This window comes from Octopus bimaculoides, chromosome 4 (assembly GCF_046866305.1).
Source record: "Octopus bimaculoides isolate indiv1 chromosome 4, ASM4686630v1, whole genome shotgun sequence".
Lineage (NCBI taxonomy): Eukaryota > Metazoa > Mollusca > Cephalopoda > Octopoda > Octopodidae > Octopus > Octopus bimaculoides.
This window is the reverse complement of record NC_142931.1, coordinates 45,284,019-45,301,518: the sequence shown is the minus strand read 5'-3', so window position 1 is coordinate 45,301,518 and position 17,500 is coordinate 45,284,019. Positions and strand designations below refer to the sequence as shown.

Here is a 17,500-nt window from a genome sequence, read left to right as displayed (position 1 = left end):
AGCCGCCCTGCTAACACACATAGGTACACACACACACACACACACACACACACACACACAAACGTAGATAGATAGATAGATAGAGAGAGAGAGAACAGGAAATTTATCATAACCGTGGATTTTAAAAATATTTGAGACAGCGGATTCGGCGATAAACTGAATGCTAAGAGAAGACGCAAAGGTCATCAAAGATCGTTGCAAATTTACCTTAAGAAATCCGTCGAAGTAATCCTTTCAAGCAATCTTTTGATTTAGAGCATTTGTCTGAAGCACTATGGAACACGATTCTTATTTCTGAATATATGTGGGTTTTGCCAAGGGAAAATTCTTGTAGTTTAAGGATCTGAGGTTGTTAACTTTCAGGCCACCTATTTTCATTTTTCCATAAATACCATTAAAAGGCTCATTTCTTACAAGGTTCATTTCTTCACTCGCTTTTATTCCTAGTTTTCATGTCCTTTCTGCGCTTATGAAAATATATTGTACTTGAACTGTGATGATCCTAAGTTGTTTGCACAGTATTAAGGAACGAGATCCCACAGAAACCAGTCCCAACAGTGACCTTCTTTGCACGAAAGCCTGGGTAGATGACAAGGTGAGCTTTGAGCTATGAAAGTGCAAAGTAATGAGTTTTTTGAAGAAGGGTGGTTCATCAGTCTTTGAATTTTGGTTTGGGAAATGATTGCTGTCTGTGGAGAAATAACAGAGCAGGGTGCAAAAAGAAATCATTATGTAAAATTACAATATGGGTATAATTACAAACAATAAATTAAATAGAGAGATACAAATGACAATCATATAATTTATTTATATTATAATATAACGTAATATACTATGAATATAATATAACATAAACAATTCTTTAAAAATCCAAAAAAGACAACAATTTGTTTCGACTTATATGCATTTTTGGGTATATAAACAATTCAATTCCTTTATATATAAGCCTCATCAGGACAATTGGTGTGCAGATAGACGAAATTCCGTGTGAAAGAATTGCTGGATTGTTTTGAGCCTGCAATCACCTATATTAATGATTCTGTTATTATCATTTTTGATTGTTACACTAGATAATAATAGAGTCAATAATATCTCCGCAAATATTTTCTCCTGAATTATTTGCTCCGTATTGAAATTATTTTCACACTGGTGGCTGATTCGGCGCAAAACGAATCAGTTGCAGCGCAGATTTCAACGTGACGGATTGGGGCTTTCCATCATAGTGCTGAGGAAGGTGAGGCTATAATGCCAGTCCAGAAACCGGTCCACGTGAGTCCAAATACTTGAATGTATGTTGAGACATTGCCCTAGTCCGTTTGCCTGCGAACAGTTGATTTCTACAATATTTATCATTTTTTTTCGGCAATTTAAATAAGAGTTTTGAATGTTGTTTCCAGAAGGTAGACATACTTAGTATGTCATTTAATTAATTTTAATACACACACACACACACACACACACATATATATGTGTATATATAAATATATATATATATATATATATATATATATATACATACATATATACACATACATATATATATACATATATATATACATTTATATATATACATATACATTTATATATATGTACATATATATATATATACGCATATATATATACATATATATACACATATATATACATACATACATATATATACACATATATATACATACATACATATATATACACATATATATACATACATACATATATATACACATATATATACATACATACATATATATACACATATATATACATACATACATATATATACACATATATATACATACATACATATATATACACATATATATACATACATACATATATATATATATATATATATATATATATATATATATATACATATATATATATATATATACATATATATATATATATATAAATATATATATATATATATATATATATACATGCTAAAAGGGTATAATATGCCCTGTCCATAAAGGAGGGAGCAGAGCACATGCTAAAAACTACAAGCCCATCTCTCTGACCTCACATGTAAGTAAGACAATGGAACGCATTGTCAGAAAAAGGCTGATCACGTTCCTGGAAGAAAACAACCCTCTCACAAACACGCAACATGGCTTCCGTCCAGGGAGGAGCTGCCTCACACAGCTGCTGCAGCACTGAAACTAGGTACTGAAACAACAGCTAGACTAGTCAGCAGTAGACGTGATAAACCTCGACTTTGCCATGGCCTTCGACAAGGTTGATTTTGGCATGATATGTCACAAGCTGCGAAAACTTGGTATTACTGGAAAACTGGGAGAGTGACTGCATGACTTTCTGATGGGCAAGAGTCAGACAGTTGTAGCCAATGGTGCTCACTCTGAAGAGACACCAATTCTCAGCGGTGTCCCACAAGGAACGGTACTGGACTACTACTATCTTTGGTGACCCTCTCAGACATGCTCTCCACGATACAATCAGCCAATCTGACCAGTTAGGCTGACGACACAAATGTATCGCAGGCAGTAAGAAACCCAAAGGACATCATAAAAATGAAGAAAGACCTGAATGAAATATACAAATGGGCTAACAGAAATAACATGCAGTTCAATGCTATGAAATTTAGGCACTCCACTACCGGCCCAACATCAGGCTAAAATCGAAATACACTAGACCAGAGTCAGAGTCGGTGCATGATCTCGGTGTTCACATGAGCAATGATGCAACATTCCATGTGCATATTACCAATATGGCAACACTGTGCAGGCGAGCGGCTGGATGGATTCTGAGGACATTCAGAACCAGGGAAAGGGAGGCCCTACTACTCCTATGGAGAACTGTCGTTCTCAGCCGTTCCCAGCTACGTTCCCCAGAGTGTGTGAAACCAACTGTAGAACTCGAGGCAATCCAGCGCCGATACATAAAAAAGATTGACTCGATGCAAAAGATGACTACTAGGAGAAGCTAAAGGAGCTGAGTCTCTATTCCATGGAAAGAAGATGAGAGAGATACGCGGTGATATATATTTCGAAGGGTTTTGGAGGATTTAACCCCTAATTCAGTTGCTGGGATTAATAGATATGTGGGCATTCTATTTCAGGTTATGCAAAAAATAACATAACGAGTATATCTGAAGGTAAACTCGTGGTATTTATATGCACATCAAAAAATAATACTTTAAGGATAAAACCTGTACACCAGCAGGGTATACATTCCTTAATTATCTCCTACTTAAGTTAAAATTATCATTATGAAGGAACTACACGTGTTTCAGTATTGGAAGATTATAATATATAGGCTGTATGTCTCTGACTTCTTTTGGTCCATACATAGACAGCTCTATTATGTTGTGATCCGAGACTAATGTCGGCGTCACTTTCACATCATGAACGATATCTATATTGTTCGTGAAGCAGAGATCCAAAATGTTATTCGCCCTAGTTGGTCTGAGTACAACTTGCTCCATGAATAGGGCATTGGTGAGGTTGAGCAGGGACTCCACTTCTGCTTGTTTGCAATGAGTCAATCCTGAGAGTATGAGGCCTTCAGGCCATTTGACATTGCTGAAATTATCCATAAGAAATATGCTCACGTGGTGTTCCAGTTTCATGAGGATTTATCTAATTCATGTGAAGCAATCTTCAAACTTTCCTATGTGGTTTCGAGCATCCAGTGGGCAATATGTATTGCATATGACAATTCAAGTGAAACGTCCAGAATTGGCCAACAGGAAGGGTTTTGTTTTCCAACATGATAATGAAAGACCGCACGTTTCTTTGGGAACCAGACAAAAATTTCTGCAGCTCGGCTGGGACCTGTTACCCCACCCTCTATTTTCACCAGATATTGCTCTTTCGGATTTCCGCTTAATGGTAAAAATTTCAATTCCTTGGATGACGTAAAAAGATACCTTGATGAATTCTTTGCCATGAAACCACCTCAATTCTGGGAAGAGGATATTTTCAAGTTAAAGGAAAGATGGAGACGCATTGTGTAACAAAATAGTTCATATTTAGTTGATTAAAAATGTAATGGGAAGTATTTATTGATCTTTTCCTTTCCTTTAAAAATCGGTACGAACTTTCTGGACAATCCAATACATATATACATATGCATATATATATATATATATATATATATATATATATACATATACATATACACATATACATATATATACATATATATATACAAATATACATATATATATACACATATATATATATACACACATATATATATACATATATACACATAAATATAAATACACATATATATATATACATATATATACACATAAATATACATATATATATACACATATATATATATACACACATATATATATACACACATATATACACAAATATAAATACACATATATATATACATAAATATACATACGTATATATATATGTGCGTATATATGTATATACACATTTATATATACATACACATATATACATATATATATACATACATATATACATACATACATACATATATATATACATACATATATACATACATACATACATATATATATACATACATATATACATACATACATACATATATATATACATATATATATACATACATATATATATACATACATATATACATACATACATATATACATACATACATACATACATACATATATACATACATATATACATACATACATATATACATACATATATACATACATATATACATACATATATACATACATATATACATACATATATACATACATATATACATACATATATACATACATATATACATACATATATACATACATATATACATACATACATATATACATACATATATACATACATATATACATACATACATATATATATACATACATATATACATACATATATACATACATACATATATACATACATACATACATATATATATATATGTGCAGACATGTGTATGATTGTGCAATAATACTACTATATTTGCATCGTAAGTGTTGAGGAACTAGCAAAGAAACTTGGATTTGGTCATTCAGCCATTCATCGACACCTGCTTGTCATCGGAATAGTCAGCAAATTGGGTCAACGGGTGCCTCACAATCTTTCCGAGTCTAATCGCGCGCAGAGAGTGAATGTTTGTTCTTCTTTGCTGTCACCTCTCACAAATATGTTAGTATATTTGTATATAAGAGGCATTGAACTTTCAAATGCGCACAATGCACCCACATACACACCCTTACAGATCTGCATGCACACACAAAAAAGGGAAGCGGGAGTGAGAGGGATAGAGAGAGGATGAGAAATATGCGAGGAATGTGGGTAGAAAATATAATTATTACAAGTATGAAAATAGACTGTCCACTATTTTAATGTACAAAATTGTTTAAGTTTCTCCTGTAAGTAGCGTCTGTGATCAACTCCGAATATTACTGACATTTTCATGCTGACCTTTAAGATGTCAAAAAAATAAGGTCAGCTTCTATTTCGAATCTTCCTGTTATTTCGGCAGCGAAGAAACCCCACAACATAAAACAGAATCGGTGGAGTCACAACATAACAATATATATCCGTTAGTTAAATACAGACACACACACGCTGTTATTTTATGAAGTTTCGTTTTAAAATAGTGCATATTCAATAACTACGTCATGCACATAAGCGTATATATATATATATATATATATGCATCCGTGCGGTTAAAATATGCACTTCATAATCATATATTTCTGAGTTCGATCCTTCTTTGCGTAGTACCAACATTTACAATTTATAGTTTTCGCCATGTATACCACACATACGTGCGCTCGCATGCTTGTGGATACATTTACAGACGCTCGTTTAACTCCTTAATATATTATCCCATATATTTTCCTTCAGAGATGTCTAGTAAATATATATTTGAACGAAAATATACGTTCGTTGCACTCTGAGATATTTGTCGCTTATTTCTAAGCAGATATATTTCGTTCATGATGTTATTCCAGTTTTCTATCATTAACTATCGTTTCTATCAGTAACTTCGTAATATATCATAACTAATGCAAAATAATTTGTGTACTTATGCTTTCTTATATACAGACTCAAAATAAATAACTAAAAAAAAAATATTTTTCGCATGGAAATTGAAAAAGTGTTTATGTTAAGAGGTTAATAAACTTACATACGAGTGGACCTCGTGACAAGATGTGTTTCTCTTTCTCACACACACGAGAATGGAGTTAACAACAACTGGAATAGTTTCACCAGCTATTACCAACTCTTCAAGTTCATTTGTGTAGTGGTACTAAATATACTTTAATCGCACGCTTTGTGAGTAGGATTTTACCGGCGGAAATTGTGTGTGTGCCCGCGCGCGCGTTAAAGTGTCTTTCTTCGATATCTATCGGTGAAAGTTGTAAACATTAGAGAGAAAACTCAAAAGCATCGTTTCTTTGTGATACTTATTCAACACTGAATAACAGGTTCTTTTTGTCATTTTCGCTATCAGAAATGCTGTGAATTAGTGTTTGTCTCCACGGAAATCTGTAACCGATTGTTCCCTGATTGTAATGTAAAAATACAGTGGTGGGACTTGAACACAGAGCGCGGAAAACCGGAAGGAATACGACAAGGCATTCTCGCCTTGGTTGTAATGACTCTGCCATTTCATACCACTTAACGATAGTCATTCTTCGCATTTCTCAGAGATGCATTTTTTTTTATTTTGCACTAACACGACGAGCCTTGTCCTTGAAGATCTGTAGAGCTCGACGAAGACGTCTTGCAAACCCTGGTGAAACAAAATCCTGTCGTAAGTGCTGAGGAACTAGCACAGAAGCTTGGGTTTGGTCATTCAACCATTCATCGACACCTGCTTGTCATCGGAAAAGTCAGAAAATTGGGTTAACGAGTGCCTCACAATCTTTCCGAGTCTAATCGCGCGCAGAGAGTGAATGTGTGTTCCTTTTGCTGTCACGTCTCACAAATGAACCTTTTTGGGATCGAATTGTGACTGGTGTCGAGAAATAGGTTCTCTATAAAAATGTCAAACGCCGAAGACAGTGGGCAGGGAAAGGTGAAACACCGGCACCCCAGGCTAAAGAAAGTTTTCACCCACGTTAGGTGTTATTTATTTGGCGGGGTATGAAAGGTTTAACTTTTAAACCTAAACCAAACGATAACAAACGAGCAGTCTAAAGAAAATGGCACAGTTACTCTGAAAAATATTTATTTGTTGGAATCATAGAGAACCATGAAATTTATAATATATTTTTTAACCTTTTTTTTTTTTTTTTTTCCTTTTTCAATATGATGTAGTCCTAAGGCGGCGAGCTGGCAGAAACGTTAGCACGCCGGGCGAAATGCTTAGCGGTATTTCGTCTGCCGCTATGTTCTGAGTTCAAATTCCGCCGAGGTCGACTTTGCCTTTCATCCTTTCGGAGTCGATAAATTAAGTACCAGTTACGCACTGGGATAGATATAATCGAATTAATCCGTTTGTCTGTCCTTGTTTGTCCCCTCTGTGTGTAGCCCCTTATGGGCAGTAAAGAAATAAAAAAACGTTAGCACGCCGGGTGAAATGCTTAGTGGTATTTCGTCTGTTTTTACTTTCTAAGTTCAAATTCCGCTGAGGTCGACAAATTAAGTACCTGTTGCGTACTGGATCGATCTAATCGACTAGCTCCCTCCCCAAAATATTTCGGACCTTGTACCTTGAGTAGAAAAGATTATATTTTTTAACCGTTTTTTCTTTTTTTTTTTTTTCAATATGCTGTAAGTCCAAAGGTGGCGAGTTGGCAGAATCGTTAGGCAAAATGCTTAGCAGCATGTCTTCTGTCTTTACGTTCTGAGTTCAAATACCCCTGAAGCCAACTTTGCCTTTCATCTTTTCGGAGTCGGTAAAATAAATGCACTGGGGTAGATGTAATCAACTTACCCCTCCCCTGGAATCGCTGGTCTTGTGTCCTAAAATCGCATTCTACGGAAAGAACATCTTTGAAAACTATATTCATTTTTTATACACTTATCACCTCTTCTATTCTGTGAGTTATCTATTTTTTTATAGTTAAATCAAGTTGTAAAGCAATTTTAATTCAGGAGTGAAATCAAAGATATAAACTATTTCTAAAATTATTCTACCTTGTTTGTATACTTGGTCTTTATTTTTATGACATTGAAGAAAATGCATGTAACTGGACTTGAAGCCACAGTTCCAGTAAACAAAGTACTGCAACTACTACAGTGGTTCCCAAATTCTTTCGGGCTGCCGCCCCTTTGACACTCGAGCCACGTTCCTAGCGCTCCCCTCACTACCACCACCACCACAAAAGTAGACCATTTTCTGCAGCAAATCCAAAACAACAGTATTTCACAAATAAGACTTTACCTAATTATTGGGTGGGGTACATCCATCGCCCTCTTTTGGCCACCCTATTATTACCCAACTTTTCTTGGTCTTTCCGTCGCCCATAGAGAGGCAGTGCCGTCCACTTTGGGAACACTATGCTGTAAAATTATAAAAAGAAAGAGAGAGGAGTGAGGGAGAGATTAAATGTTTGTCTTATGAATAACAAAAATAGTAATAAGAGATAATGTATTCGTTCCATAGTTAAGGTGTTACACGTGTAAACCGGGGCAAAATATAAATAAAATAATACAATTTGGTGATGATTTTTTATCATGAATAATACAATGTTGTTTCACAATGTGAATGATGCAGAATGCGGACTCGAAGACACACACTTCTCAAATAATTTGATATGCAAGAAGTGTTTTATATTTTATTGTTTCAATTACGAAATATTTTGTTCGTCAATGAAATGGTATAGATACAGTCAAGAACTTCGAAGTTACTTTTGGAGAATTAGGTTTAGAGTGTGTAGAATTGTATAGATTTCGGAGATATTTTTAATGTGAATAGATGTGGAAAGGCTGTGCTTTTATTTATTCAGTTATACTGTCTCACAAAGACGTATCGTTGACAGAATTTGTTCAAAAATGTTGTAGTATGAGCGTCTATGTAACGGCCTCGAGAATTCTCGTTAATCATGCAGCACCCTAGTTATTTACAAATATATCTATTCAAAGATTGGCTAACTGAATCAGTGAGAAATAAACATCTTGTCTTTAGTTGAATACTGTACCAGAGTCAATTTGAAAACTTGAGAACTCTTCCGCTTGTTAATGCTTACTGAGAGCTTGTAAGATTCAGAAAAATTCAGCTGAAAACTGAGAAGCAAATTATCAGTCAGATAATTGACGAATTCATTTCCGCATACACAGGTTCAGATTACCGGGATATGGCCATACTGGAATGCCATGTATAAAATTATTTCATTAAACCAAAGTATATTTATACGTTTAGATAGCTGGATTATTCTGAAGAAAGACCAAGTACAGGAAGAGCAGGCAAAAATATAATCACGCATGGAAAAGAATAGCCGAGGAGACAACATTAGACAATGCCTATGTATTACATACCAGGACACTATCAGTATAGCATTATGCTTGCACCTACGTTTGTACCAATGAAGCAGGCATAAACGGCATGGTTAAGAAGTTCGCTTTGCATTTTCGTGGTTCTTGGTTAGATCGCACCACGCGGCATCTTTAAAAACCATCTTCTCTAATACCATCGGATAGATCCAAGACTTATGAGAACGAAACTATGGAATTAGACGGTAAACTTAATCCATTGCCTATTTTAATATCATCACCTGATCCTCAGGTGCTTTTAGTGAATGGCAAACAGTCATACCAGGTTTCACCTGAGGAAAATATGATCATCTTAATTATTTCAAAGAAACAGAATGAGATTCCAATGTCATTGGAGGAAGCGTCTCTTGATATTCTCATTAACTACCGAGTAATTGTGGTGAAGCAGGTCTTAATTTTATTTATTTATTTTTACATATAATTATAAGTCATGGACTGTGTTGCCACGTACAACAGAAATACACCAGACATGGCGTTTGTCTTTCACCCCTTTCTCCATTACTCACGAAAGCTCTGTAAAAGTGGGAGATACTGATTTCCTTTTTGTTAAGCCATAGAAAATTATGATGTCTACATCAGTGAACGGTATCGCGAAATGCCGCGTTGGAGGCCCGACATTCCTAGTTCTTTTACAGAGCTTAGGAAAACTGAAGGTACGCTGCAATAAGTGTGTGAATCTGAGAGGGAAATATGTTGAATAAAATTACAATTAACTGATCCTCTTGTATTTTGTTTTACCCAAAGCCAGGAATTTTTCAGCACCCCACCTCGTATGTAATGTATGTATATATATAGAATTATAAATACCATATCTAATATGTTACTGAATATCAATTTATCCTGTCGTTAAGAACTTGGAATGTGAAAAAAATGACACCATATTGTTTAACATAATGTCTGAAGCAATACTGTTCCTGTCAACAAATACATTTATGAAATGTCCAGCCTTGAATGCTTATTTTGTCTTTGTTTGAAATAAATAAAATATTTAGTTTTTCTTTCCTAATGTGTCATGTTTAATCAATTAATTGACGCTTTTTAGCCCCAGGTTGATCGGTTCAGATCGAGGTGACCAGTGATAAACGACGTTGTTATTGTTTAATTATAGGTCAGTTCCGATCAACCAGGTCTATTATCAAAGACGTTCGAGCCATGAGCATTCCATTTATTTTTGTTGGTATATCTAAGACTACATTAACTAATGTATCTTTTTTTTTTTTCCAAAACGATTACTGTGATTTCAAGGAGAGACTGCTGTTATATTTACCGGGTAAACGACCCTTGTGGTTAGCTATCAAACACCCAAGCATGATTCACTCCTTAAGAGAACTAAAGCTATGTGGTCTCTCACAATTTAAATAATTCTAAACAAAGGGAAGATACGAACACACAACCCCCTAAAACATTAACAACATTCGTCAATAACTTCTGGTGCCCGTAGCGGCCACTTTTAAACCAGTCTCATAGTTGAGAGGACAAGCCTAGAGAGACTCGTCATCTGGTATATAATTAACCAACGAACAAGCGAACGTTTGAATAGTTCAATGTGGTCGAACATTTGGATAGTAAGCGATTTTGGTGAATTATCCAAGAAAGGAAAACAATAACAAAAAAAGTGAAATTCTGATTATGGTTTCTAGATCATGTTGGCAGAGGACGTAATTTTTGGCGTTAGCTGATTAGTTGGCTACGGAAGACTGATGTCACATTACGGAATCCAGAGTCAATTTTCTGCCGGTTGATTCATTAATCTCTTCTTCAAACATTTGCTGTAGAATGATTCGCATACTTTTACGGCCTGTATAAATGTGGTGGAAAGAAACAGAAAGAATGGATCAGTGAATGAAGAGATAAATAAACGAATAAGATATATAAATATATTATATACATATATATACATATATATATACATAGGCGCAAGTGTGGCTTGTGAGTGGAATTGGTAAACAGACAGAATCCTATTGTGTGTGTGTGTGTGTGTGTGTGTGTGTGTGTGTGTGTGTGTGTGTGTGTGTGTGTGTGTGTGTGTGTGTGTGTGTGTGTGTGTGTGTGTGTGTGTGTGTGTGTGTGTGTGTGTGTGTGTGTGTGTGTGTGTGTGTGTGTGTGTGTGTGTGTGTGTGTGTGTGTGTGTGTGTGACTTTTTCACCACCGCTTGACAAATGGTGTTGGTGTGTTTGCGTTCCCGTAACTTAGCGGTTCGGTAGAAGAACCGACAGAATAAGTACCTGGCTTTAAAAAAATAAGCAGATGAGTCAATTTGTTCGACTAAAAACTTATCAAGATGGTGCTCCAGCTTGATCACAATTTAATGACTGAAACAAGTAAAAGATAAAACATATATAACTATGCCTATCGCCGGTCCCTACGGCGATTATTGTTATTAATTGCACTTTTCGCCACGTGGTGTAAGTTGCAATTAATTAATTAAATATATATATAATCACTATAAATAATCTTGACAGAAAGGTTAATAAGTTGTCATTGTTCTGCCAAAGATCAGATTCACTCATCAACTGCGTTCTATTTTTAATTTTGTTTCTGATTTGTCTCCCCCTGTCTTCTATTAACAAAATTAATAAAGTAATGAATTTTTTTTTTCTTATTTCCAACTCGACTATGGGTGTAAATTTAATTAACATTTCTTCGTTCATTGCATTAAATATATTAGCACTGACATAATTAATATATGTTAATATACTACACCATATGATATGTGGTGAGAAGTGTATTTAGTTTCATTAACGCTTGTCAAATAACCACTATTAAATATCTTTGTTGTTGTTGGCACTCCGTCGCTTACGACGTCAAGGGTTCCATTTGATCCGATCAACGGAACAGCCTGCTCGTGAAATTAACATGCAAGTGACTGAGCACTCCACAGACACGTGTACCCGTAACGTAGTTCTCGGGGATAATCAGCGTGACACAGAGTGTGACAGGGCTGACCCTTTGAATTACAGGCACAACAGAAACAGGAAGTAAGAGTGAGAGAAAGTTGTGGTGAAAGAGTACAGCAGGGTTCGCCAACATCCCCTGCCGGAGTCTCGTGGAGCTTTAGGTGTTTTCGCTCAATAACACTCACAACGCCCGGTCTGGGAATCGAAACCGCGAGTCCGCTGCCCTAACCAGTGGGCCATTGCGCCTCCACTAAATATCTTTATACGGCTTTAAACCAAACACTAACACTCAACAGTGTAGGACATTTTGCACGGTATTCTGACGATTCTGCGTCTGAAAAAGTTGAAGATTTTTCTACTGTAGAACTTACAGAAATAGTTTAAAGCTATTAACTTTATCTAAACATACTAATATGTCCATTCCCAACATAAAGCAAATCTTCGCACATAACCAATTACCGGTGATTGCCTGCACATTCAGCCCCGCAAAAGTGATAGTAACTGCTGTAAACAACCATTTCCATCACTACCTTAAATCTCTGCTCCCTCGGTGATCACCGGGGTTTCCGCTGAGCTTGAACTCTCGAAGACTTTTCTTTACCTTATTCACCAGTTGTCTTACAGTATTGTCTATTTCAGGAAAAGCGATGTTGTTGATTTGTCATCGGCAAAACCTTATATCGTGTCTGGCATGTAAAACCTCGAAGCCATGCTGCTCGGTTTGGTTATATTCTATCTCTTGTCTCAGAAATGAATTTTCTATTAGACTCTTCCATCACTGTCTACTGAATGGGAAACTTTCCGACTTTGCAGACAACTTTGGCGCACCAAGTTTCCATTATCTCATCTTGATTCTGCATATTAACACCTTGCTCTCACTTTTTACAACACATGTATCTATACACAATATACCTCTATAACCTTTCACATACAAACGTTATACGCAACCAAAACACTTTTGTCTCCTTAAACACAGACCATGAGCAGAGGCTTCGAAAACGCCCTAAGAAACAGTCTTGTGCTACAAGACACTCTGCACATAGCGTATATGCCGTCAAAAATATTAGAAACGCATTAACCCATTACCTACCAGTAATCTCATATGAGATCACTTAAAAATTACAGATTTCGTAATTATCTGTCAATAATTACACATATCTAACCTTTTTGCTATATCTACTAGGTATATTTCTCTGATATTCAAATGAGGTTTGCTAATTTTTTACTCAATATCTCGCTTATTTCTATTTAAAATGTTATTTTGATCATTCCAGCGTGTTTCTAAGGTTGTTTTATGCTAGAAATCAAAGTTTCATTAAAAAAATTCCAGTTAATAAAATTATGGGAGGTAATGGGTTAAGGTGGACAGCTAAGTCAGGATCACTGTTAATATGTATAGAAATATTACAGTGTCTCTCAAATTTTACAAAGTTCAATGAATTCAGAAGGCTGTTTTCATTGATACGTGTATTAGACAACTCACTGTAACACACACAATACAACAATCACTACCGTTTATAATATAGATTTGATGTTTTCTGTAATTCGGAGTTATTTCACGATACCAACTAAAGTCGGCGCTGCTTGAAGACATCGAATTTATAACATTCCCAGCACTATCTCAAACACCAATCAGTTTTGATCAGCTGCTAATCCTCAACGAAGATCAAGTAAGAACTGTGTTTGAATATGCTCACATATCTGTAACTGTGCGTGTTCCTGTTACACGCATGAACATCAGGGAACGCTTTTAAGAAACAGTCAAAGACTGATTGACAAATGCTTACTAAAGATTACGAAGAATAGATCGCAAGCACATTCTCTCCCTACCCTTCAAACAAAAGCCTCTGCTCCTCTGAATTAGAGAGACAAGTTCACATGATAGATCTGTGTCTTTTCTTCCTATCACATCACTATACTGTGTCTCATCACACAGATATCTTAAATACTGAGCTCAATTTTTTCTTTGAACCAACAACTCTTTGAAATTTAGTCTCTAGATATTTTTTTTGTTTTGTATCTGAAGACAGCTGCCTGTATTTCTGCACAACTGGATATCATCCAGACCAGTTTAGTAAAAACATACAAAGGTTGTGGTCACTGCTCATTCTACTTTGAATGACTTAAAAAGTTGTTTTCTTCTTAATATTGCAAAAGCTTAATGTTTATCTATTCACCATCAGGTGTTAAACATACGAACGGTTGAAACCAAGGAACTTTATTTCACACATGCTCTTAACATTCTTAACCACTATATCACAAACTACTTGAGCATATATACATATATTTAGCACCTAATAGCGAATGATTACTAAACTGTTCAAAACGTATTTTACGAAAACAAAACCATAACATTTATCAGCAACTGCCGTCCAAACACACACCAGAAAAAAAAAAAATAAATACTTCCTTAACTACAAATAATAACTAAAAATTAGGACACAAAGGCCTCTTTATACTATTGTTATTATTCGACTTCAAAACACATGCCAGCGATCTTCATCTTAAATGTAGACCCCCGTCGATTTCGTTTATACTGAAAATTTGGCTTTTCGAATGCCCTTTGCACCCCACCCTACCACATTCAGATAGGCCATCGCCCATTTCCCCTACCATCCGCTCATCACTTTTAATTCTAAAAAGGAAAACTAACATGTACTAAAAATCCTCGCAAAATAACGTATAACAACTGTTCCCATTTCATTGTTCATGTCAGTCTTGTTTGATCTCTTCCTACTCTAATCTCAGATCGACTGTAATTTTCTCTCTCTCTCAGTTAACCACCCGAACACACACAAACTTTTTCTATCCGACAGGGAACCAGAATGAAATACAGCTGGTTTGGATAATAATAACAAAAAAAAAAACGCCGCCCTTCCGCTAAACTTTGCCAAATTATGGAATGGTACCCCTATCTGTACAGATCACAACAGAAACTCTGTGAAATCAAAATAACAAAGGCGGAAATAGAAGAGAAAAAAAATTAACTAGTAATAAAATTTACTAATAATAAAAGTAAAAAGAAGAAAAACAAGAGGAGAAATTGAAATATAATTAGGAAGGATTAGAAATAGGAAATGATGGGGGAACAGAAACTAAAAAAGTCATATACCAAGTACATATCCGAAAGAAAGGAAAGCAGAGGAACGAAAGAAAGAAAGAAAGGAAAAGGAAGCGGAAAAGAGAGAAACAACAAAAGGAAAAGATAGGAAAGACAAACCAAAAGTTGAGCATTTCTTACCATGCTTCTTTAAATGAAATCGAAATCCTTTCTGTAGTGAAACATCTTCAATGCTGTTTGTGTCTGAACCTGTATCCGTGTTGTCAGATGCAGCGCCTTGTTCCTCCTTATCTGCAAAGCCTTCTTTATCTGGACTTTTCGAAAGTTTTGTTTTCTTCGAAGGTTGATATCTGTAAAGAGACGTTGTTTCAATTTACTCTGAAAGTTTCTTAAAAGAATTTTTTTTGTTTTTAATAAAAATACGGTGCTTTGACCTAGATGCTGGGCTGCCGAAGGAAACTTTTACAAGATGAAACAAGATTGCTTCTCCCATCTACACCAAGAAGAAAAAAAATTCAAAAGGCGTTATAAAGTGTTTTTTTTCTGCTTTTTTCTTTTTTTTTTAGGCAGCGGCCCATCAGATATTCATGGGTCCCTTGCTTTTGCTTGGTGACAGGTAATAAAGTCACAGTAATAAAGGCACAATTTTGGCTATGAAAAAAAGTCACAATTAATTTATGGTGGCCGGTAATAAAGTCACTGGGAAAAAAGTCACAATTTATGGGATCCGGACAACCCTCACCCCACCCCCGGACAAAACTCCTGTGACTTTTTTTACCTGAATTCCCCTGCTTAGCTCTCCGAGTTCCGAATATACCGACAGAACTGTCAGTACGTTAGTCTCTGCCAGTACGTTAGTCTCTCTCAGTACGTTAGTCTCTGCCAGTACGTTAATCGGTGGTCAACACACTTACCTCACCAGCCTAATCTATTTTATGTTAGGAAATCAGTGTTATAGGAGAGTACACAGCGGACGCACTGCGAAGTGAGATAATTCTTTCGTAAGTATCTAAACTTACCAAATTTAATACATACCACAGAGAGGCTCGGGCTCCGTTGGGTCGACTTGCTCTCTACATACTCACGAAAATAACGTTTCACTTGCGCCATACGATCCAAAAGGTTATGAAATAGTTCTATTCCTAGTCCGACAACCTACTCATTTCGCCTTTATAAACATCACATTGTATATTTTAAAATAACTTCGTGATTAAATTTACCTACTCTAAAACACTAGTGGCCTTGTAAGTGGTATACAATGACAGTGATCTATTTCTCATGTGGTTAGTGTTTCATAAGAATGTACCGTCGCAGGTGCGGCACAAACGTTTATTTACTTTCAATAAATAACACCAAAGTATGATTTTTAAACGATCGTGTACTATATTAGTTCAGTTGACATCAAGTGGCTAAGTTATTCTAACAATGTAATCTAAAGAAAACTGATGAGAGTGGAAGAATAGATTTTAGACAAAGCTGGGACAACGAAACGGTTTCAGTCTTCGGTTGAATCTATTTTACCTCATGAAAGTTCAATTTTAGACAGAGCATAAATGTTGCAAATATTTCATCTCATCTCGCTTAAAATATCAGAACCGTTTACTAAGCTACTTTTTTAAGTTGCTTTTGTTCAGCATCGACATCGCGACGAAGACTTGCTCATCAAATCTGTTGTCTGTGCTGCATTCCTAGCAATAATAATATTGCCTTTCATCGCATTAATAATAGTCTTAAAAAATTAAAGTTCCTTCCCGAATCATATATACTCATAGGGACCGTTTCCCGGTTTCCATAGCGTATATATTTCCCACCTGGACGGGGCACCGGTCCGTCGCAGAATTACCCATTTTCACTAGCTGAGTGGACTGAAGCAACGTGAAATGGAGTGTTTTACTTAAGAATATAAACGCGTCGCTCGGTCCAGGAATCGAAACCACAATCTTACTATCATGAATCCAACACTCTAACCACTAAGCCACGCACCTTCATTTAATAATAACCATTTTAGGGAGAGAGTAAGTCGATTACATTGACACCAAGACTTGGCTGGCACTTTATTTTATCGATCCTAAAATGATTTGAAAAGC

The 17,500-nt window shown here is 35.7% G+C and overlaps 1 protein-coding gene across 2 annotated transcripts in view; it reads right to left on the bottom strand.

The window, feature by feature from the left end:
• Positions 1–8,688: 8,688 nt before the first annotated feature.
• LOC106884506 (two pore calcium channel protein 1) overlaps positions 8,689–17,500 on the bottom strand; it is a 48,137-nt gene continuing 39,325 nt past the window's right edge. For both annotated transcript variants that reach the window (XM_089350676.1, XM_089350677.1), the window contains exons 19-20: positions 15,594–15,763; positions 8,689–11,253 (exon numbers count right to left, since the gene is read on the bottom strand). In XM_089350676.1, coding sequence (XP_089206802.1) covers positions 11,159–11,253; positions 15,594–15,763 — 265 coding nt within the window. In that variant the 3' untranslated portion in view covers positions 8,689–11,158. The remainder of the gene's footprint in view (positions 11,254–15,593; positions 15,764–17,500) is intronic.